Source organism: Cygnus atratus, chromosome 3 (genome assembly GCF_013377495.2).
Source record: "Cygnus atratus isolate AKBS03 ecotype Queensland, Australia chromosome 3, CAtr_DNAZoo_HiC_assembly, whole genome shotgun sequence".
NCBI lineage: Eukaryota > Metazoa > Chordata > Aves > Anseriformes > Anatidae > Cygnus > Cygnus atratus.
In genome coordinates this window covers 64,283,668-64,305,613 of record NC_066364.1, presented here as the reverse complement: position 1 = coordinate 64,305,613, position 21,946 = coordinate 64,283,668, and the positions used below count along the sequence as shown (strand labels likewise).

The following is a 21,946-nucleotide window of genomic DNA, read 5'->3' as shown; positions in this document are numbered from 1 at the left end:
ACCCGGATCCCTTTCTGTGGGGCTGCTCTCCAGCCTCCTGTCCCCTACTCTGTGTGTGTATAAAGACATCTGGACCACCTAAGACGTATGACAAATTTAAAACTACTAACCAGACACAATTTTAACAATACAGCAGCAGTAGCAGAGGTAAGAGCAAGCTAACCATCCAAGAAATTTAATCAACCATTCCCTTCTGTTAAGCACTGTTAGTAAGGCTACTGGATCTCTATTGTGGAGGAAACAATTTGTGAAAGTAATTTAGGGAAACATTTGGTAATTTCTTGGGATCAGAAGTAATACTTAAATACTTAGCACAGATGGTTCAGATTAACCTGTGCTTAGATTGTACAGTAACATAATTTATTCAAAGAACACACTTTTCATTAGAAATCATTTCTCCTTACAGGCCCAGTTAACCATTAAGGAATGCTTTTATCTTTCTGAAACAAACATATGTACTTTGGCATTCGTTTGACCATTATATCAATTACATAAACAATTAATTTTTAAGCTCATTGCTATCAAATAAGGCAAATGAACAGATATTATAAACTATTAAATCTCTTAAAGCACTATTAAACTCCAGAAAGTAGAGAGAGATCAAAAAAAGATAGATAGAAGAGATACAAGAAGGATCCATAGCACGTACAAGGACAGTTTACACACCTTACATTATGCAAGCAAAATCAACAGTTTTAAAAGCCATTCAAAAGTCAAACAAAGAGTTAAAAAGAAAAAAAGAAAAAAGAGAAGATACAGTAATACTTCTGTAGGTGAAACACATGATAGGACTCAAAACTACACCTTTTACTTATAAGTGGTAAGTTTTCCATGCCAACTGAAGCAAGACAAAGAAGCCGATACATCAACATCAGCCGACTACATTTCCACCCATTATGTCAAAACATATTTAGAGCTCATGCTTACCAAGTTCCTCCTCACAACATAAGGCAACAACCAGGTAACAGCTTAATACTGTGAGTATTAAGCCTAAGTGGAAATGGATATTTTAGTCTTCATTTGCTGCAACTGACTAATACTCAGCTGCTACTCAACTTTTATTTCACATTTCTTTATTTGGAAAACCATTATCGGCTACAGAAGCAAGGCAGGAAGTAATGCAAAAATAAACTAGAGGTTTGGAATAAAACTTAGTGTTGAGTAAGTGGGAGATAGGTAACACCCGCAAACTACAGCAGCAACTACTTCACCTGATCTCACTCAATAACATTGCTTTGAGAAGAGGAGGACGGCAGACAGAGCAAGAACATCAGTGGTCTTGTGTGGTGCTCCCTGTTTAAAAATTTCTCTGGAAGACCGACAATGTCCAGCCTAACCTTGGCCATACCAAATTACTAAAACAATGTAAAAAGGATTTAAATTTAAGAACTGAAAGGATTTTAGGATAAAGCAGTTGATTTAAGGAATAACATAAGATCTTCTCATAGATAATATAACAAAGAGACTGTATCTTCAGAGACATTAAGAAAGGTAAATCTCCACATCTACCCTTTTATATATTGACTGACACTGGAAGGGTCTGGAACCCTTTGATTCATCTTCTGAAATCAAAGTGGAAAGAAAACAAATCTATACCTTCACGTGTAACACAAGAAGGCTCCTTGAAAGACTCACTTTAAAGCTAATTCTGAAGCCTCGTTTCATTCAACCTCTTTTTTACCCTTTCAGATCAAAAAGGGTAAGCATCTATTTACAACTTTCTAAGGGTACGTCAAAAAAGGAAGCATTAAGACACAAACTCTAAGATAGACTCTAAATGGATGCCCACACTTACAGGATACTCATGACCTCAGCTGCATGTATTATTGGAATTCAGAAGCGTGTCACTGTACCTGTAAACTGCTCCAACTAGTCAAACAAGTTAGAGATACCAGATATGTTTTGATAAAAGAATATATGCTACAGAAAATAAACTAAGCCATTACTTGTCTTTACCAGAGAACAAGGGACTACAAGCATTTGTAGAATATTTTGCTGTACAGTTCAGAAGACAAATTTGATCATCCACAACATTTCTCGTTCATTCAGGTTAATTTTTTATTAAGTAAAATTCTTATTTTGGTAAACAAATGTTCCATAGAAGCTAACTTTTTTCCAATTTCTTGTTGTTTGGGATAAATAATCCTCAATTACAGTATCCACTTCTTAGATCCACTATTACAAAAACATAATTTAGGCTCTAACTCCTATTTTAAATATCACATTCTGTTGTATTGTTGTAAGAGATTTTTTTTTTTTGACTGAAAAAGACAATGATAGGATAGGTAATCTGTCCAGCATTTAATAAATTAAGTTAAAGCTATATAAATAAGTTAGTGGGAGGTAAACTGGAAAGACAGTCTCGAGTGAGTCAAAAACCCTGTGTTAACTTCCTACATAACACTTCTATTCCTTGCTAAATGTCAAGCAGCGTTTAAGGTATACTATTATGCATTTTATGTATTTAAAAAATATGCCATTTGTTCTTGCAGTTATAATGAGAACAAAGGTGTTTTCTGACAGGGAGTGATTTGTATAAAGTTATGACATGCCCCTACTGCTTCTTATAGCTCACTTCCATTTGTAACCTCATTTTGGATACTTTCCACTACTGCTCACATGTCTGACCTCGATGAGATTACATAAACATTTTTACAAATGCAACAACAACACAGTCAAGACGCAGTTTAAGAGAAGACTAGATACTTTAAGGACTTTATCTACCCTAAATAAACTCAACAAAAACCATGGCTCCCATTGCAGCATCTTAAAGTAACAATTATTTCCAGTAATGTTTGTAGAATGCCAGCCATACTTCATACATCAAACTTTATCTAACATGACACACAATATTTATGTGGTAATTTCAAAATATTTTACGTGATTCAGTGGGACACAAGAACAAAATGCTTTCTGCTCTCTACATTATAAATACATCATTTGAAAAAAAAAATGATCTTGTGATCAAAACAAGTTATATTTAACACAATGAGACAGTCTTACCTATTTTTAAGAAGAGATGTGAGACTCTCAGAATTTAATTGATGCATTAAGGTATCCCTCAATGTTGGGAGCATTGACAGCACTGTTATTAAAAGAAAAAAATACAAAAAAACACAAACCAAAATCTGTCAACATAAAAAAAATCATAAATCCATACCCCACTCTCTCTCAATAGCTGCTACAGCGTTGGTCCTATTTGCTCAACAAGCAAAGCTGGGAGGACAAGCAACATAGGAAGTCCTGGAAGTACTCAGAAGTGCAATTACCTGCTTGCCTCTTACCATTTTGGGCACAATGATGCCATTATGTGGCTACATAGCTTTTCCTAGTCTGTCTGCAGATATGTGCTCACATCCTGCATGTCTGCATAAACATGCCTTCAACTCTGCTGAAGAAAAACCGGTGAAAATCTACACTGCTGCATTTCTCCAAATGGGAAGAAAAATTTGATTTTTTAAAATTATTATTATTATTATTATTATTTTTTTTTTTTTACAAGAAAACTCAAGAAAGATACATTTTAAACAAAGGAAAGCTGGTGGGATAAAGTCCTTGACTTTCAGAAGATTCAAGGTCTCATCTGCAGTTGTACAATGGAAACAGAAAACAGTAAATAAGCATGCAGGTAACATAATAAATACTATGAACAAAATATGAAAAATCTTGACAAGAATGCATGCTGCCAGACAGAATGTACTTTGCACAAAGAATGGCAAAGAAAAACTTAGTCCTTGCAGTAAAATCAATCCCAGCACTACCAAATGGAAAAGATAAAAATGAAATACAAATTGGTCAGGGTAAACAAGGGACACAGAAACCATTTGCAGCCACTTGAGAAGCCATTACAAATTCCAACAGAAGAAAATGCTGCCCAATTTGTTTTATAGAAATACAAGCCATTCAAAACTATTTGTAAGAATGACAGGGATTATTATTATTATTATTATTATTATTTTAATTCTACCCATGTCCTCTCCACAATCTAAAGACAAATGCTAGAATAAAATCACTTTTCATTTTTCCTCCCCATATATAGTGAGGTACCTTTTAACTGTTCAAGTGTAGGGATTTACTGGACTGATATGCTTCTTATTTGTAAATAAAAGTTACCCACCAAGATCTCTGTGTAGCTTACTACCAATTTACTATAATGAATACGATAATTAATTGTGCTGTAAATTCTGGGTGCTGCTTCACACCTTATACTATGTACAGCTTAGGGCAATATACCAAGGGTCTTTAACTGACAAAAATCGTAGCCTGTATGTATATTTGTATGTATTATAAATGGGGATATTCAAGCTAAGGGTTGACATGACCCCCCAAAATCTCTTCAATCCTCTGTTCTTCAGATTCGGTAAGATGCTGTAAGATGACTATATTTACGTACTAGTATTTAATGAAGATTTTGAATTCTTGTTCTTCTTCATTCCTGTCCCTATGTAGTATAAATCCCCAAATAATTCCACCTATTGAGAACAGTAACTATTTCCTTATCTTACCTGTCATATTGCACGTCCTCTGATTACTTTCAAAATGATACTGCCTTCGTGCTTGGGCGATGTATTCAGCTGCCTCTCGTTCTTGGATTTCTCTGATTTTCTTCTGTCCATATTTTCCCAGTAAATAGACTCCTACAGAGAGATTTTCAGATTACAACCTGCTTTAAAAACGTGAGCAAAGCCCCCCTTCAGTCCTTTTCACTGGTTTTAAACCATAAGGGTGAGTGTTTTTGAGGGAGATAAGCAAGTCTCAAGTATTTTAATGGTAATTAGCAAAGGTAATAATCAGAAATAGCATTTTCAAAATGAAGTAAAATGTAAAGGGTAAGGCCTTTAATCAGTATAAGAAACATTTCTAAGAGATATGTTTCCTTTCAAACAAGGTATTTTTGGTACTACAGCAATATGAGCAACTAGGATTGAAGGGACTGAAGAAAATATAATGAAGAGAAAGGTGTAGGGTAACAGAAACAAGGAACAGAAAAGAAAATCAAATGCACAAGCCTGGAAAAGGATGAAAAGAAAGGTTTTTCTTGCAAGATATCTTTCTAAAATTAGCAGCATAAGTTAAAGATAAAACTCAAGTCTTAAAAATCACATAAGAAAAACATTTCAGGACCAAACAGAGGAAGCGTTGGTCCGTAATGTGTACATAGGAAGAACCTTGGCTAGCAGGGCCTGAGCGTGGCCCTCAGCGCACCGCCAACTCCAAGGACTCCTCCGTTCCCTCTTCCCATCCTCAGGTCTTACTTCTTACCATGCCTGCTTCCTACTCTCCAGCTCCAATCTCCTGCAACCCCTGAGGATCTAATCACCCTACCTCACCCTCACTATGAATCTCCACAAAGACCTACCAAAAATATTTGCTCTTCACTTCCTCCCCTCCCACCACACATCCCTTTGAAGACTCCCCCAGCCGCTCTTCCCACACCTCTGGGGGTCTGCAGGCGTCCCCAGCCGGCCCGCAGCCCTCTTCTCATCCTTCCTCATCTCCACTTCCCTTTCTGAGCCATCCCTCGAGGTGCCGCTATGCCTTCTGTGCTTCCTATCAGCACCTTTGCCCGCTGCAGAGAGGGTGGGGAGAAAAAGGGGAGAAAAAGAAACAAGCAGAAAAGGCTGCTGTACAAGTTGGGCAATCCCTTAAATATTGACATCCCTCCACAGAGTGCCAGATCTGACTCTTTCAAGTCAATTATGCTACACAGAAGAAATCTGAGTATCAAATTGAGTTTTTTTTGTCCAGCAAGCACTTTCAAAAGTCATAAACAGTTTGAAATCCACTTTTCAAGATCCAAAATCATTATCTGAATGAAGGAGGCTTTTAACAGTTACTGCACCCTGGAAGTTATGGAACTATTTTTATAACCCGATCCACAAAAACTAACACCACCACCCCCGATTTTGAGTTCCGCTACATTTTTAGACCATTAAAACCTTTCAATATGTTCTCCAGAACTATCATCAGTATTTCAAGAGGCTTGCCAAGTCTGTGCCCTAATATTTATGGTCACAAAACAAATCTGGTAATTTGTATCAGTAGTGTGCTTCCTCATCGGCAGCTACAAACCAGATCGGTTCAGAACAAATGTAATCACTTTCATTTATTTTCTCAAAGCCTCAAAATAAAAAGAAGTGGAAATCAGTCCCTCCTGCCTCAACCTTTCGGCAGACTGACCACTTGTCACAAGTGGAAGATTCGCCCCATCAGACACAAACTCAATATTACGGCTCCATAGACATTAAATACAATTTCACCACTGTAAACTGTTAACCAAAACGAGACTTCAAAACTAACAATTACTTTTCTCCAAAGAATAATCCACTCCTGCCAAGAATGTGTATCTCGGACATGACCTTCAGTGTACTGATTTTATTTTTGCTGCTTACTGAAACAGCAACGATTAGCTTTTTTTAGTATAAGCAAAGTTTTTCAAAACAATATTTTCCAATCATTTCTTTCCACCTCATTTTTCACAATGCATTCAGACATAACCGTTCATCCAAAAGACAACATTTGTTTCATTTTTCTGCCCCAAATAAATCATGTACCTCCATTTTTTTGGCAGAAAGGTTACACAGGTTTAAAAAAAAAAAAAAAGGCTCTTGTATGTATACAGGGCACAGGCAGTCATGAGACCACAAGAAGCAAAACAACAACTTGAGAGGAATCATGTGCATGCCCTAGAGATAGGCTGGAGCAGCACCTTTATAATTAAGATTGAGACAGCTAATTGCTTAACAGTTGATTGTTAAAGCAGTGAGAGTGTTCTGCGCTACCAGCTGCTGCGTCTCATGAGGGTCCAAAGTTGCATTAGCAGCCGCCCAGGTTTAACAAGGAGTTTCCAGAAAAAAAGACACTCAGTTCAAGTGATGCAACACCAGATATCAGCAGTTGCATTTCTCTCCTCCTGCCCAGAACGACGTGGTAACTTTGACCCATCATTAATCGGTATCACACACTCCAGTTTCATCTTTGAGAATGCAACACATTAGAAGCTAGCCAAGGGAAAAGCTGCATCACGCACGCAGCTTAAGGAAAAAAACAAAAAAAGGCACAAAAAAAACCCACAACATGCATGTGAGCAGCAAGCTGAGTCTGTTACTAACTGCATGGCTTGGAAGGGCTCTCCTCAGCGCCTCCAAGCAGCTGGGAGAACTTGACAGTGCACTTGGGAAATTCCAGCCCCAAGACAAGGGATGCCTGCACACAGGTCACTCTTGCCTGCGCTCAGCAGCAGAGCCCCTGCAAGCTTCCTGATCGTGGGATATCTCAAGGAGCTGCCAGCCTGGGAGTCTGCATGTGTTCACGGTTTGCTGTAGAACTACTGTGTGTATCTGTGTGGACATACAGAACAGTAATTCGGAAGACGAGAAAATCATGCAGACTTCGAAGCCCAGGCTGAATGCATTACATGACGGTACCATCGCTTAGAGTTGGAAGCGGGACCAGAGGAAGCCACGTCCTAAGAACTGCCATAACGTCAACATCAGCTAACGTGATGGTAAGAAACTAAACTGACATGTTGAAAGTCTCTGTTAAGAGCAGAGGAAACACCATTTTTTTACAATAGGTAAGGCATCTCAATTTTACCTCTCAGTATGGGATAGGAACTCAGCAAAAAGTATCAGCAGCAACATTTTGCTCATGTCTTATTAGCTACACAGTTGTACAGATAGAACTTCTTGTAGTACCTTTCCCCTATGACCCAAACAGAACCAGGAGTTAAGAAAATTGAGCAATGATGAGACTGCGCAAAGGATAATTTCTACGTAAATCTTTTTTTCTTCTTCATGAACTACACAAACAACTGTAGTCCCAGCATTTCTGAACCACGCACGGTTCGGAAAATACAAACAAGGATTATGGCAGCTGACATCGATGAATTCAGGTACAGGAACCTCAGCAAGGCTCTCCAACTACATTTCACACTGAACTCAAATTGATCTACAAAGTGAAATGCATTTACGTTTGTATTGGCTGTCCTACACCACATGAATATCTGGGGTCTACAATACCCATCTTCTGCAGAAGTGACACTTTGATTCTCCTCTTAGCAGCGAACTGAGATAATTATCACTGCTGTGTAGTTTCTTCCCATCCAAACATAAGTAACGGAAGCAGCTTACGAAATCCACCAGCTCTCACATGTTCATGCCAGTGGCCTCAAACAGGTGGGATCTCTCTTACATCGTGTAAATTATGACCTTCTCCCTCAGCCCTTTCCTTTCTTCACAGGTGGGATGGAAAGGTGAGCAGAAGAGTGGAACCAGCAACTGGGAGGCATCAAGTTTCAGGAAATCTCCTTCTGCCCCTGTGTAACTTTCACTCTCGCTGCCATATCTCCCTCCTCCCGTACCCCCCAAATTCAGTTCCAAGAATTTCGTTATTTAGAAACGGTGCTAACACACAGAAGCCTGGATCCTTTCAGAACATCAGCAGCTCCCTAAGTTGTGGCTTGTTCTTATGTTCAAGTAGACCATGCATCAACTGACATACAATCATCTCATTATGGTTAAAAATTATGTATAAAACAGGAAAGCACCAAAGCCTTATTCTGTTGGCACCACTGACTTCTACCAAAACCCATGTAATGCCCTTTCACTCGTTCACAAGCCAACGCAACTGTCTTGGGCAAGCAGACAGACATCTGAACTGAAATGCTCTTTCTGCAAGCTGAAGGTTGCAACAGATGAAATTGAGTAACAACTCATTCACCATTGAAATCAGAACCATGCATTTCGAACACGCTGAACTTGCTCTTCTACAGCAACGAGGATTTAAACAGTGAATCATTTTGCAGTATCCATTTTAACTTGCCTTCAGCGCTGGGCACTGACATATAAACCACTTTAAATCTACCCATCCATCAAGAACAAGTGAATCTCTCGTGTCCTTGGAACTCAGACATGCTAACTCTCTCTTCTTTAAATAATGTTTCTGATCCCTGAACACTAGATTTTTACCTGCTGGAAGAAATTCAAGTATGTTCTTGCTAAAAGAACAAACCCCTGAAGAATGGGTTTGTCTAAGGTCTTCGCAAAGTTGAGGTCTTCTTAATCAAAGCGAAAATTACACACAGTTCAATTGCTTTTCCATCAGTTTGAGCTCTTACCTCAAGGGTTTTGCAAGAGATTTTTCTATTTATGAAGATATGAGTGTTGGGAGTCACACAAATTACATTAAGAACAACAGCCACTGATAACACGCATGGAATTTGTAAGCAGAGAAAAGGTACCAACCAACTCAGATGTTTGTGGTTCTTCAGTAACGCAACACTGATAAAACATTGTACCAGTAATAATGTAGAGATTCTCCTGTGTTGTCTAATGAATAATTAAATATTCACATCAATCTCTGAACGCTTGCCAGTCAAAGACTTAAAATCATTAAGCTTGCGATGTCCCATTTTCCTTTGTTACATCCTCCTTCCCAGAAACTGCAACTACAGCTCTTAAGAAAAATAGATCAGAGAGACGTAGCCTCCACTCTCTGACATTGTATCAGCAGATGATTAGGCTGCTTTTCTCACATCATTCAGCCAATTCAGAATATTCTGTCTTTAAATAAAAGTAATCAGGTGAAGTTGCATTCTACCTTTCAGCATTAAGCAATGTTTTTTGAAGAATCAGTTGTGGATTCTGGGGTTCTCATTCATTAGCAGTGATGTGACATAACTCCTCGAGTTAGATTAAGGTCTGATCCATAACTAACATACAGGTGGCCAAAGCGCACGTGATTCAGCTGCAAAACAAGTGTAGTGTAGCATTCTGCAGTAAATCCCTCCATCTCCCCAGCTGCCTTAAAACATTATGGTGCAAGTTGCAGCTGATGGCAGCTAACGATGTTCTCCTGCTCGTGGTTGCTCCAATTTACTACAGAGTCCCAAATTTTTATCTTTTCAGTGTACTTCACACAGTCAATAGCATGTCAGTGACAGTCGTACCAAACTGTACCTCAACAGCATCCATCGTAAGCAAAAAACTGCAAGTTCAGTGACACTAGGATGGTTCCCGGGCTGACAGAAGGCCACTTATGTGTGATGAATTTAGGATTTCTGGCTATCAGGACTACTGAGAGCCATCAGCCCCATGATATCTGCTTGCCCATCCAGACACTGTTGCACGTTGGCTAGCTGAAACCAGGCCAACTTGTGCTTTTACTAGACCCATTTGCCCACCTGGCACTCCCACACGGGCAGTTAAGGGGAGCGGGCACAGTCTTCAGCTTGTCACGTTAAAGTAAATCAGCTCAGCTTGCCACGGTGGGCTGTAAGCGGGGTGGCTCAGAAGCTGATAAATATTACTTTCTGCTGTACTTATAGAGCCAGAAAACGCGCAGGAGAAGGGGCAAAGGGGCTCGACAGCTACTTTCAGTAACCGCTGCCTAACTTATTACCGAAGGAATTCACGCTGAGAGGCTGCGGAGGCCACAACAGCCACGGGGAGTCAGAATTACACCCAGACACCTCCACAAGAGCCCTCACCTGAATCAAACGCTGAGAGCCAAGATGTGCTGCAGAAATACTTCAGCCCCCAATATTTAACCCCCTGGGCATGTTCCGGGGGGTATAAGCAAACCAAGCCTTCCTCGGCAGCTCAGTAACATTTACACCCGTGCCACTCGCAGGAAACACACGCAGAGGTGACGCCTGAGCAGGCAGAGCCGGGGCTGTACCTCGTGAGAAGCGCCCAGTCTCGGGAGACCCCCCCTTTACCAGACGTTTACACGGCACAGGGACAGACCCGAGGCGCCGCTCCGAACCCGATCCCGGCTACCAATAACCCCGTGCCGGCCGGGAGGGCTCCGAGGGGCCCGGAGCCAGCCAGCAGCGGGACCCGAGGGGGTTTCTCCTTCCTCCCCCCCGCGCGGGACGAACCCCTCCCCGGCCGCTCACCGCCGAGGAAGGTGCCGAGGACGAGGCATTTCTTCTTGTGCCGCTTGAGGAAACTCCAGAGGGAGCGGAGCATCCTGCCCGCTCGGCTCGGCTCGGCACGGCCGCCCCTCGCCTCCCCGCGGCGGCGGAAGGGGAGGCGGCGGCGGCGGCGGCCCCGGCTCCGCCTGCGGTGCCTCGCCGGGCGTCCCCCGGAAACGGCGCCGCGCTCCGCCGGGGCCGCCATGGAGGACGAGGCGACGCGGGTCGCCTTCATGGAGCGGGCCCTCGACGTGGTCGGTGCGGGGGGCGGCCGGGCGGGCTTCGCGTGCTCCCCCCCCGCCGCCTCCCGGCTCATCCCGGCCGTGTGTGTGTCCCCCCGCAGGCCCGAGGAGCGCTGGAGGTCGGGGAGGTGCCCGTGGGCTGCCTGCTGGTGTACGAAGGCCGGGTGCTGGGGGAAGGCAGGAACGAGGTGAACGAGACCAAAAACGTGAGTAGGGGGGAGCGGGGGGGTCTCGGCCCCGCGTCCCGGGGAGGCTGGGGAGGGTCGGGGGGAGGAGGCTGCGAGGCCGTCCCGGCGGCACGCTGCCCCCAGCGGGGCCGGGAGAGGTTGGTGTTACCGGCAGGCTGGCCTCTTGGTGCTACCGAGCCGTCGTCTGGGATGGGAAGGCCTCCGGGATCGTCACGGCCACCCGCCAGCGCGACCTGCCGGGTCCCGTCGCTAAACGGCCTCCCTTCGTGCCTGTCCGGGGACCCGAGGACTCCTGCTCCACTGCCTCTCCGCAAAGAAGTGCTCCCCAGTTTCGTATTACGCTATAAGCTTCTTGAAAGGTCGTGAAATGTAAACGGGAAATCCAGCTCTCTTGCTTTTCTAGGAAAACTCCCGTACAAACAGAGGAATCGTTCTGGAGGGGGAAAGGAGAAGACAAGGAGCTGGGAAGTTGTGTGCGGTTGCAGAGCGCATAGGCTAACAAAACCTGATGTTTGATTTCCACTCTTGTTCCTTTCATAAAGCTGTTATTTCTGAAAAGTATTACCTTTAGATTTTAGACATGATGCTTGCAGTTTTAGCTATAAAGTTAGATCTTATGCATGCTGAGAGACACGTTAAAGTCAGCGAGGATTTTGTGCAGCTGGAAGATCTGTGTAAATGGATCTGATTGCTGGATCTGGCTGAAATTTATATTTAATGTCTCTATTCTCAAAATGTGATAAAAGGTGCAAATAAGTCTTGTAGGTTCAAAAATATACCAGTAAAGATGAAATATTATACTAATTTGTGTTATAAGACATTCATAAAGTATTAAAATATTTTTTTTTACAACTCAAGAAAGTTAGGTGGCATAGAAGATAGGTATTTCAGATTCTGTCCGTGTAAACACCATAGGAAAGCAGATACTTTTTGGGAAAATTGTGCCAGAGTTACTGCTGCATACAAATCATATGATAATAAATGAGCAGAACGTAACTGGTGAGACCGACAACAAAATCATAATCAATTTAAAATATTAGGAAAGTTTTCTGCCTTTTTTTTATATTAGCATCAGGTTTGCTTGAATGTACATACATAAATCCAAGTGGCCTGACTTCAAAAATTCCAGCTGCATTTTGGAAACAGTAAGCTGTTAGTATCTTTGAAAGCCAAGTCAGTTTTAAGTTTCTGTTTAGCTCAAGTTGCAATTCTTTTGTCACTTAATTCTCATAAACATTTACATTATAGTGACAGGAAATGCTGGATGTGCTCATTGCATCCAAGTTTCCGATCATGCAGTTAATTGTTCCGTATAGTGTGAAAGAAATTGTGAGCTCCAGAGAGGCACTTACTGGGAAATGTGGATGTGGGAAAGTGTTTTCAGTTTTCTCGTGAGGACTTCTGGCATTGTTTAGGAACAATCCTGGAGAGGAAGGGGGAAAAAAAAACAACTTTGGAACCACTGAGGCAGTTCCAGCAGACATCATAAATTTGTCAAGTTCCACTTTAAATCTAATTTTTTGCCTCATCTCATATTGGAGGACTTCTCCGGAACATCATTCCTTAGATGGCTAGAAAACGTCTGATTTCCAGTTTAAACTTTTTAAGATCCATTTATATCTGTTCTCCCGCCAGCATCGTCCTTTGTTTTACATAGCTTGGATGTATTTAAAGTCATAACCCTTCTCAGCTTTTGTTTTTCCCAAGGCTCTCAGAAGACAAGCTCTCTTTTTGTGTTCATTCTAATTCTTCTGTACATCCATGCCAGTTTTGATTCATCTTTCTGGAATTCCGTTAACCAGAACTGTATGTTTTATTCCAGATGGACTTTCTCTTGGGCCTTGTTTGATAGCAGTAATACTTCCACTCTTCCTGGAAGTAAGTCTGCCCTTCTTTTTTGGAGCTGCCTTTGTCTTTAGTGCCATTTTGTTATATTTAGTGTATTGTTTTCTCCCCACTCCTGTCTTTAAGACCATCCACTTCTTGAGTGATACTCTGACACTCTCTTCTGATGATGTCTTCATCACATGTTGCTAGCTATTTTATCTAGGTGTTTCTCCAGTTAATGCCAGTGTCCCAGCTGAAAATGTTTATAATCAAAATGTTTATATCAAAATAGTCTGTGAGCGTCATTACTGATAAGTTTCCTCTGTGCAAAGATTTCCCCTCTCGGTGCAACTTCTCTTCTTTGCTTGCTCACCTTAGATTTTTCATACTGTTCTGTTTTCCCCAGACCGACAATACTTATTTATGTTGTGCTATGCCAGATACTTTTTTGAAGCCCAGAGAGTAGGGATCGATATTTCTTTTGCCTAGAAAAAAACATTTGGCAGAGAAAGTTACTAGTTTAATTTAGTGCCAACTACTGGATGCAAATCCACATTGTATTTTATTTTGTTTCCCTTTTACAGACTAGTCCTTATAATATGCTCAAAGTTTGTTGCGTTGGTTGTTCTGCTCTTGAGACCAGCCCGGATCTGTAGTTGTCAGAATTGTTTGTCCTTCCTGTTTTTTGTTGCAGTGACTCTCTCTGCTCTGACAGGTTTCAGTGATGCGATACTCTTCCCTTGATGTATTAAAAGCATAGCTATGGACTGGCAGCCACTTGCATCTGTTCTTTGGTATTTCTGTGATGGATATGATCTGTCAACTTGGTTTTTGCCCCTATTCTGTGCCTCAGGTATTTTCAGCGTTTTAATGTCTCAGTTCTGTATCTCACATACTGTAATTTCTGTACTCTTATTCTGCCTTTCCACCCCATTCTCAGTGTCGTCTTTACTGAAGAGCCAAAATATTAATTTTGTTTTGGAGTAGTGTTATATTTGAGTCTCACGCCAAAGTCACTATAGTAGCTCTAACCTTTTTACATGTTTCGTCTCAAGACATTTTTACTATTTACATAATTTATATTACATGGTCGACTTTTGGTGATTCTTACTTTAGTCTTTGCTTGCTGACATCCAAAATGTAGATTCATGATGGCATTCTTCATCCCTAGAAAACTTTTTCCACGTTTGAAAAAACAGTCATTTATCCAGTTAGGTCTGCAGTCCTTCCCTACAGCTTTGCCCTTGCTCAGAAGTCAAATTACCACTAAGCTTTGTGTCAGATAATCTTCCTGTATCCTTCTGTAAGTCCCTGCGTCCTCTGATGTAACTGACTGGCGTTAGGTGCAGGTAGTATCTCCTTTACGCCTTCATCCAGTTCCTAAACTGCTTGTTTTGTCAAAAAGATGTAGTTGCTGAAAGCTTTCAGATTTTTTCAGTCTGTTTCTTGTCACCTTGCATACTTTTTCTGCCCTGCGTGTCCATAGCAGAACACACTAACATTAGAGATACTACTTCTTACTCTGTGGGAGTAATTTTCAAAATCACTGATCATCATCATACTCTTCTGGAAAAAGTTGATGCTGGAAGACCGGAGTTTACATACAGTTCTGTTTTTTTATTTTTATTTATTTATTTATTTTTTAGGAGCATGGCTGTGGCGTCAGCACTTCAAAATAGTTAGGCATGTCACTACTTGTATTCACTGGGCAATAGTGCAACGAATGTCTGTGTAAGACGCTCGTTTTCAACAGCCTGGCGATAGTTCTTGAGCTTGTGCCAGTTCTGTGTTCCCTCTGGCAGCTCCCGCATTCGTTTGCTTGTTCGCAGTCTTGCCTCAGACCAACCTTAAAATTTTCTTCCTTATAATGTATGTGACCCCTCCCAACTAGAGCTTTTTTTGTCTTTTGGCGTGTTTATTTCCATGTATGTTGCAATCGTATGTTTCTCACTGAAATGTTCTTTCTTCTAGGTCATTTGTTGATACATGCAGGCTTCTCATCTTTGTTATCTCCTGTTGGGTCATTGTAGCATATGTCTTTGCCCACAGCATCTTGCATGTACAGTACGTGATAATTGGAAATTAAGTATTGTTTGCACTCTTAAATTACTAATGAAGCCGCAGGACAATATAGAAATTGGAGCTTTGGCCCCCTTTGTTCTCACTTGTTAATGCTTGTCTGAGTTTCAGAGGGTGCTGATGATATCTTTATTTGTCTGTAAAGACATTTGTACAGTTTGGGGTACTATTTTAATAGTGTCAAGGCTTTTTCCCTGGTGACATCAGCTTCTCATTCCTCCTTGGAACACCATTCGCCACTCTCTAACAGTTTTCTTTTCTTTTCCGCTTTCTACTTTTACCTGCTTTTGTCGTTTTGGCTTTACAGTAACATAAAAGACTGGGGCAAATTAAAAAATTATAGGGCTTATAGAACACGTTGAACTGAGTCAGTGACTCAAGATGAAAATCATCTTTTTTCATGTTATTTTACACACAGCATGTCAGTAAAAAATGAGTATCTAGACACAGCTCAATATAAATTAAAACCTTAAGACAGACCTAGAAGGCCATTTTTTTTCCCCCCGTGTCTTGTCTTTAGGAGTGACCTTTAGCAGATGCTTAGGGAAGAAGCTCAAGAAGCAAGAAAAGACTAGTGTACAGTCTTCCCTTGCATATCCTTTGCACTTTTGGAAGTGAATAGCTTCAGGACTTCCAGAGCCCAAGACTGTGTCTGGATCATTGCTTCTGATAGCTGTCTGTGCAGATATCCTCCATGAATTTGTCTAAACCTTTTTTGAACTCTTTTATGTTGTTGGCTTCCATGGCATCCTGTGGGAATGAGTTCCTCAATTTAATTACGAGCTTTGTGAAGGAGTACTTCCTTTTGTTTGTTTTAAATTTGCTGCCTGCTAATTTCATTGGGTCCCCACTTGTTAGGGGAATTAATAGATCAAAATTTACTGTGTTTTTCCACATTTTTCATTATTTTTATAAACCTCTGCCATAGTTTTCTTTACTTGGAAAACTAATGGTGTCATCTGGTGATTTAAGAGACATAGTCTCGTTAGTCTCTGTTCGGAGACTGTTCTGTGACTTTGACCACCTTTTTTTTCCACCCTGTGGCAAATCTGTTCTGGCGCTCCCATAACTTGATGAGGTGAGGACAGCAGAACAGTATGCGTCACTGAAGTTGTGGCTGCACTGGGAACTAGTAATGTTTTGTGTTATAGTAATGTAATAATCTTTTTTGTGTCTCTCTTTTCTGTTACCACAGAAGCTGGTATGACTTACACCGACTGCGTGGCTCTTCTTAACTTTTGCTCCCAAGATCAGCAGAGGCCTAAAAGCCACTTTGTTTACTCTATACAAAGCAGTGTTGTAGGCTGGAGTCATGTTGTGCTCTGGTAACAAGGGCTGATTGCTTGTATTTTTTTAATTCATGCTCAGGAGTTGAAAAGCTACCATGATGTTTACGTCTCTGATTTGAGGGGCACAAAATTAGAGTAGCCTCAACTTACGCTTTTGAGTTACAGGAGCTGTAGTAGTTCTGAGGGATCATTCTGCAGGAGGGCATTGCATTTGGTATCTCCATAATGTGTCTGCACTGAGACTTCAGCTGACGTGATCTATTTATTCAACAAGGGAACCTTCACGACACCATTTCACTAGTAGGTCTGGAGGAATCATGTCTGCATATTGATTCAGATCCATGTTTTTATTCCTAGTGGGCTCATTACTATGTTAGCTGAAATTACAAGTGCATGCCTGGAATAAATTTCTTGCGTGCTTACCAGGCTTTGGTTTGTGTCTTGGAGACAGCAAACTCTTCCTTTCAGCTGAAGCTATACTGAAAAGATGCACTCAAAGAGCATACCTAATGCTCTGCAGCTGTTGATGGGAATATACTCCATGCGACTAAACTGGAGCTAGTCCAGTGTGAACTCCCTTGAATTGGTGTCAAGTCCTCAGCACTGTTCTGCTCTGTGGACATGCTCCTGTTGTTAATGTAGGCACAGGCAACATAGATCTCTGTAGGAGTTTTTAAAACATTTTTAGACAATATTAAACTTGCCACTAACTTATTTATACATGAGTCCTTTGCCATATAGTGTACAGCAACTTGCAGTTATCACCACTTATCTTTGCAGTACTGAAACTAACCCAAATTCATGTACTGAGAGCAAGTTATCTAAGATCACACAGACATGTAGCAGAAGTAGAATTTGTATTGCTGAAGTCTTAATCTAGCTTCTGGATCAGAAACATCCCTTTTCCCAAGAAGATTAAAAAGAAGGAAAATACAGTCTTAATTCAAATACGTATCAGGCTCTGTAACCGGAGACTCCTTTCATAGCTAGTACTTTGTCATGTTTTTACTGTAACATTTGATCGGCAAAACACGCTGCTGCGGCCATTACGGAGCAATACTGGGAGAATACAGATTGTTCTGGGGCTATCTGCGATTAAATTCAGCATGTCTATTGTGTTCACATTTTTGTGCCATACCTATTGCTATGACCTCTGTGCTACTTACCATTTAGTCATCTTGGATAGAAGAAAGAGAAATCAATATTCTTGTAATCAGGCATGTGCTGCAGTCCCTGCCTATTAGGTGAGAGACTTGCTGTGTATGTATGTATTCCTGACCAGTATTAAACCTCATGCAAACTGAAAGTGCTGTGCCTACATAGTAGGCCAATCAATTCCAGAAATGCACTGAAATTATTAAGTAGTCACAATATATTCAGTTCTGTGCAGGCACACTAAAAATTGTCAGAGGGAAAGGTACCAGCTAAGAGCAGTTTCTTACTATTGCCAGAGAAATTCACCTGACCTGCATTCTTGGTCTTGGAAGCAAGCTGTGGGCTGGATGAGTTGTTCTAGTGGGCTTTGTGTGTCCCGTGATCTGCAAATAGAGCTTTTCTTATGCTGGCTTGACAGAGAGGAGAATTTCCAAGCAGACTCCTCTGTCTATAAACAGGTAGAAGAAAGAACAGGTGTGTGCTTCTGGATCTTGATGTGCTGCATATGAGATTGAAGTTGAATGTATTCTTACTTGGGTTACGTATTTCTTCTGCAGTTTGGGCTGCACAGAATTGAAAATGTTTTCTCATAAAATCTCTTCTGCAACTTGACAAGCAAAGTGGTGTGCTAACATGGGACTTCTCAAGAAAGCCTTATGTTACTTCTTCAACAGAAGTGAAAATAATTGCACTACTAATAAATTAGACATCAGGCTATTGCGCCTTTGACTTGAACGAATAATTTTATGACACTGTATTCTATTTCCATTGTGTCTGTATAAGTGAGAAGTTTAAAGCTCTAAATCAATACAAACTTTTAAGAAAATGTTTATTTTTATCTCCTAGGCTACTCGACATGCAGAAATGGTGGCAATTGATCAGGTCCTGGACTGGTGCCGGCAAAACAATAAAAATCACGAGGAAGTGTTTTCAAACTCAGTACTGTACGTAACCGTAGAGCCTTGTATCATGTGTGCGGCTGCCGTGCGCTTGATGAGTATCCTTTAATGGTTTTCATGCTGGGAAACCGCACGTCCAAATGTTAGTTGTTTGGTAGCCAGCCTACAGAGAGGGGCTGGACACTGTCAGGCAAAGCCAACAGGGTTACCATCTTATTGCTTGAGAATCTGTGCCATCCTCCATTTACTGCATGGTAAGTAATGAGAGATTCAAGAACAAAAGAGGAATGTTGCAGTTACGACAAACAATGATTTCTCTTAGCGATATAAAAATACACTTTAGAAATAATTGCTATTACATAAAATCAGCTAGTCTCAGTTCAGTGTTCAGTTTTGAACAGTGTAAGAGGTAGTAAAACATGGCTTTGTATGTCTCTGTTTTGGGATTCATGCTTCTGAGGAACGTTATGCATCTTCGGCAGCGCATCTTAGATTATTCAGAAATAAGTTCTGATTTTAGGAGGGAGGAATTACAGTGCAGACTAATGTAGTTTGAAAAGCACAAGTACATTTTAGTGAAATTTAATGACTACTTTAATCAGGCTACTTTACTTCCTGCTTGGTTTTCACTTAATACCTTAACTCATTCACATAAATTCCACGGGTCATATATGGCTGTCAAAATGAGCGATTTGGAGGCTGTGGCTCAGTTTTGAGCATCTCATCTGATGATATGGTAGACACAGGAGAACCATTTGAAGTAAGCTATAAAATGTTTTCCTTTGTTTAGAGCTAGGGTAATATGCCTAGCTTAGGGTACTATGCTTTGAGAATGTTATGGATCAGTTTAAGGGGTTCCAGATGAAAGATGATCAGATGTCAAGTAAACTTGACTTAACAAGAAAACTATACGTCCTTAAAGAAAAGAAAATTGAGGGAAAGCCTGATAATCATAAATTATTTAAAAGGATGCATCAAAGAAGAGAGGAAAGAATTATACTCATGGTACAAGGTGAAGAATAAGTATATCTAAAAGATGGGCAGTACTCAGAACAGTAACAGCTGCAGGAGGAGACAAGGGAAAAATTGTTTTAAGCTGTAGAATATATAAACATATAATCAATAAAAATCAGGTAGCAGCAACTTACTAGGTTTTTTTTTTTAGCTGAACCACTGGAAGTGATTGCATTCATGCTTCTGGTCTATTCATACGTGAGGTGAAATGCATTACCTTACATTGACTTCATATAGTTCAAATCCCAAAACAAATATGGACCGCAAAAGCAGCAGAGGTTTAGGTGTCAGGAAATTTTTCTGAACCATAAGGATAATGAAGCATTGGAACAGAGTGGGGAGAAAGAGACATCTTTGTCATTTAAGGTTAGAGTTCTTAGAATTTTTTTCTGCACTTAACAGTTATGATTTAATGAATGTAAAAGGTGGTACATTTCAGCATTGTAAATAAACACTAAAGGCTCTAGGTTCAGAAAGAATTTAAGTTTGGCAGTCTACTGTTAACATATTAAGTAAGCATCTTTCTGTCAGGGTGTTTGTGAGACTATCATCTGAATTAATTTGTATTGTCCATACTGCAGGAGCGTTCATTTGCTAACATTGGCATGTGGTATTTAATTTTTCTATATGTTCTGAGGAAAGAAAGGAGAAGATTCATGATACTACAGATCCTTCGTTTCTATAGGCAGCTGCAATGGGATGCATAGGTGTAATGAATTCCTTTCTATTGTGGATGGGGATTTCCTTTAGTGTTAGTGACATTTAAATGCTTTGTCATTAATGTTCATAGATGGGAAAAATATTTTGGAAGGACCAAAAAGGTCTAAGAGGTGACTATTAGGAATAAAAAATGGTGTATGAAAGAATGTTTTCTGGTAATTTCTATAAATACCCAAATATACATCTCTTACATTTCCAAGTGCTTGCCAAGTATATGGTGTAAGTTGAAAATGCATGAAAGTAACTTAAGTAAAATTTTTATGCATTAATTTTTAAGAGAGTTTTACCTAACTTTTAAGTTACTAGGGAAATGGCTTATTCTACTGAGTCTTGACATTGTATTTTTAAAATATATTAGGTATTCAGCCTGGAAAGATGATTTTCTGACCCCCAAATAGTTAAAGGCACATGTTAACTTAGCAGAATAGACAGTACGGTTGTTTACAATTACTCTGTACTTAAGGCATTATTTTGAAGCATGGACTGTTATTTTCAGATGCACTCATAAACATTATTCTAATTTGAACAGTGCATTTCTGGCTATTATGCCAAAGAAGCAGTGGAACTGTTAAAAGCTTTCTACAGACAAGAAAATCCTAATGGTAGGTTTCACATTAATGGATCTATTTTGTTCCCAACTTAAAGCAATGCTGGCACTCATATTTTGCAATTCACTTCTGATGTTTTTTCTCCCTTTCTGTTTCTTCATGGCAGCACCAAAATCAAAAGTACGGAAAAAAGACCATCGTAAGTAGGCCTACGCTGATGTGAAACAGAAGTTTACAAAAACATTGTGTGTGAAGGTTTCTTCAGCATCCTTCTTTTTCAGAATGTATGGTCAAATTAAACTATGTTAAATATGTTCTATGTGGTGTTTTTACTAATGAGATACTACCTGTTCCTGCGTCTCTGCCTATGTCTGTGATTTCTTGTTATTATATATTACCAAGCAGAAGAATAAGTGACTCTTCTTGGGTGAGGGGAAGATTTATGGTTCCGGTTGAGATGTTTACAGCCAGATGGACCCACTAAAATGAAGCCATTCTGTACAGCACATTCTAGGATATTTTCTTCTGCCTGGAGAAGCATCTTGCATTTCAATAGCAAATGTTTGCTTAGGGAAGTACGTAAATCTCTTGGAAGGTTACATTTGTGAGGCCTTCACAGTCCTGGTGCATATGTTTAATCAAAAGACTATAAGGCACTGTATGTTCCTTGAAGATTTGAGATAAAACTGTTGTAACAGTTCTTCATTGTTTTTTACACCCCCTCTAGCATACACCAAAATTTCAAACAAGTTCTAAAAGTCGTATAGATATCTAGACATGGATATATGCAAAACAGCGTGTTTCAATTTGCATATGCTATTGCTAATAAGCATAAACAGACATCACTTGGCTTTTCATACAGCAGCATTTTCATACAAAGTTGTGGAGAATGTGAAATCTCATCAGACTATCCACTCCTCTCATGAATATTAGCACAAGAAATGCTTTATCATTAAGAATCTGCTAAGAGTTAGCTACTGCATTATACTAATTAAAATGGTCAGATACATGTGAAAACAAGGACATGAAATTGCTAATAGAATGAATAAAATATTTGAGATACTGTA

General features: G+C 40.2%; 2 protein-coding genes across 3 annotated transcripts in view; one reads left to right on the top strand and one right to left on the bottom strand.

The window, feature by feature from the left end:
- The window catches only part of PEX3 (peroxisomal biogenesis factor 3), a 20,598-nt gene extending 9,539 nt beyond the window's left edge, over positions 1-11,059 (bottom strand). The window contains exons 1-3 of the mRNA XM_035538321.2: positions 10,901-11,059; positions 4,506-4,637; positions 3,004-3,085 (exon numbers count right to left, since the gene is read on the bottom strand). Of these exons, the coding sequence (XP_035394214.1) occupies positions 3,004-3,085; positions 4,506-4,637; positions 10,901-10,973 (287 nt within the window). The 5' untranslated portion in view covers positions 10,974-11,059. The remainder of the gene's footprint in view (positions 1-3,003; positions 3,086-4,505; positions 4,638-10,900) is intronic.
- On the top strand, positions 11,056-21,946 carry ADAT2 (adenosine deaminase tRNA specific 2). Of its 2 annotated transcripts, XM_035538322.2 has the most exons (6): positions 11,056-11,172; positions 11,262-11,366; positions 18,545-18,695; positions 19,251-19,357; positions 20,861-20,933; positions 21,046-21,946. In XM_035538322.2, the coding sequence occupies exons 1-6, from the start codon at positions 11,122-11,124 to the stop codon at positions 21,084-21,086; spliced, it is 528 nt and encodes a 175-aa protein (XP_035394215.1). In that variant the 5' UTR covers positions 11,056-11,121; the 3' UTR covers positions 21,087-21,946. The 2 variants fall into 2 exon arrangements, 1 of the variants encoding a protein (XP_035394215.1); XR_007707953.1 differs by lacking the exons at positions 11,056-11,172; positions 11,262-11,366 and adding an exon at positions 16,517-16,843 and having other exon boundaries at positions 18,545-19,357.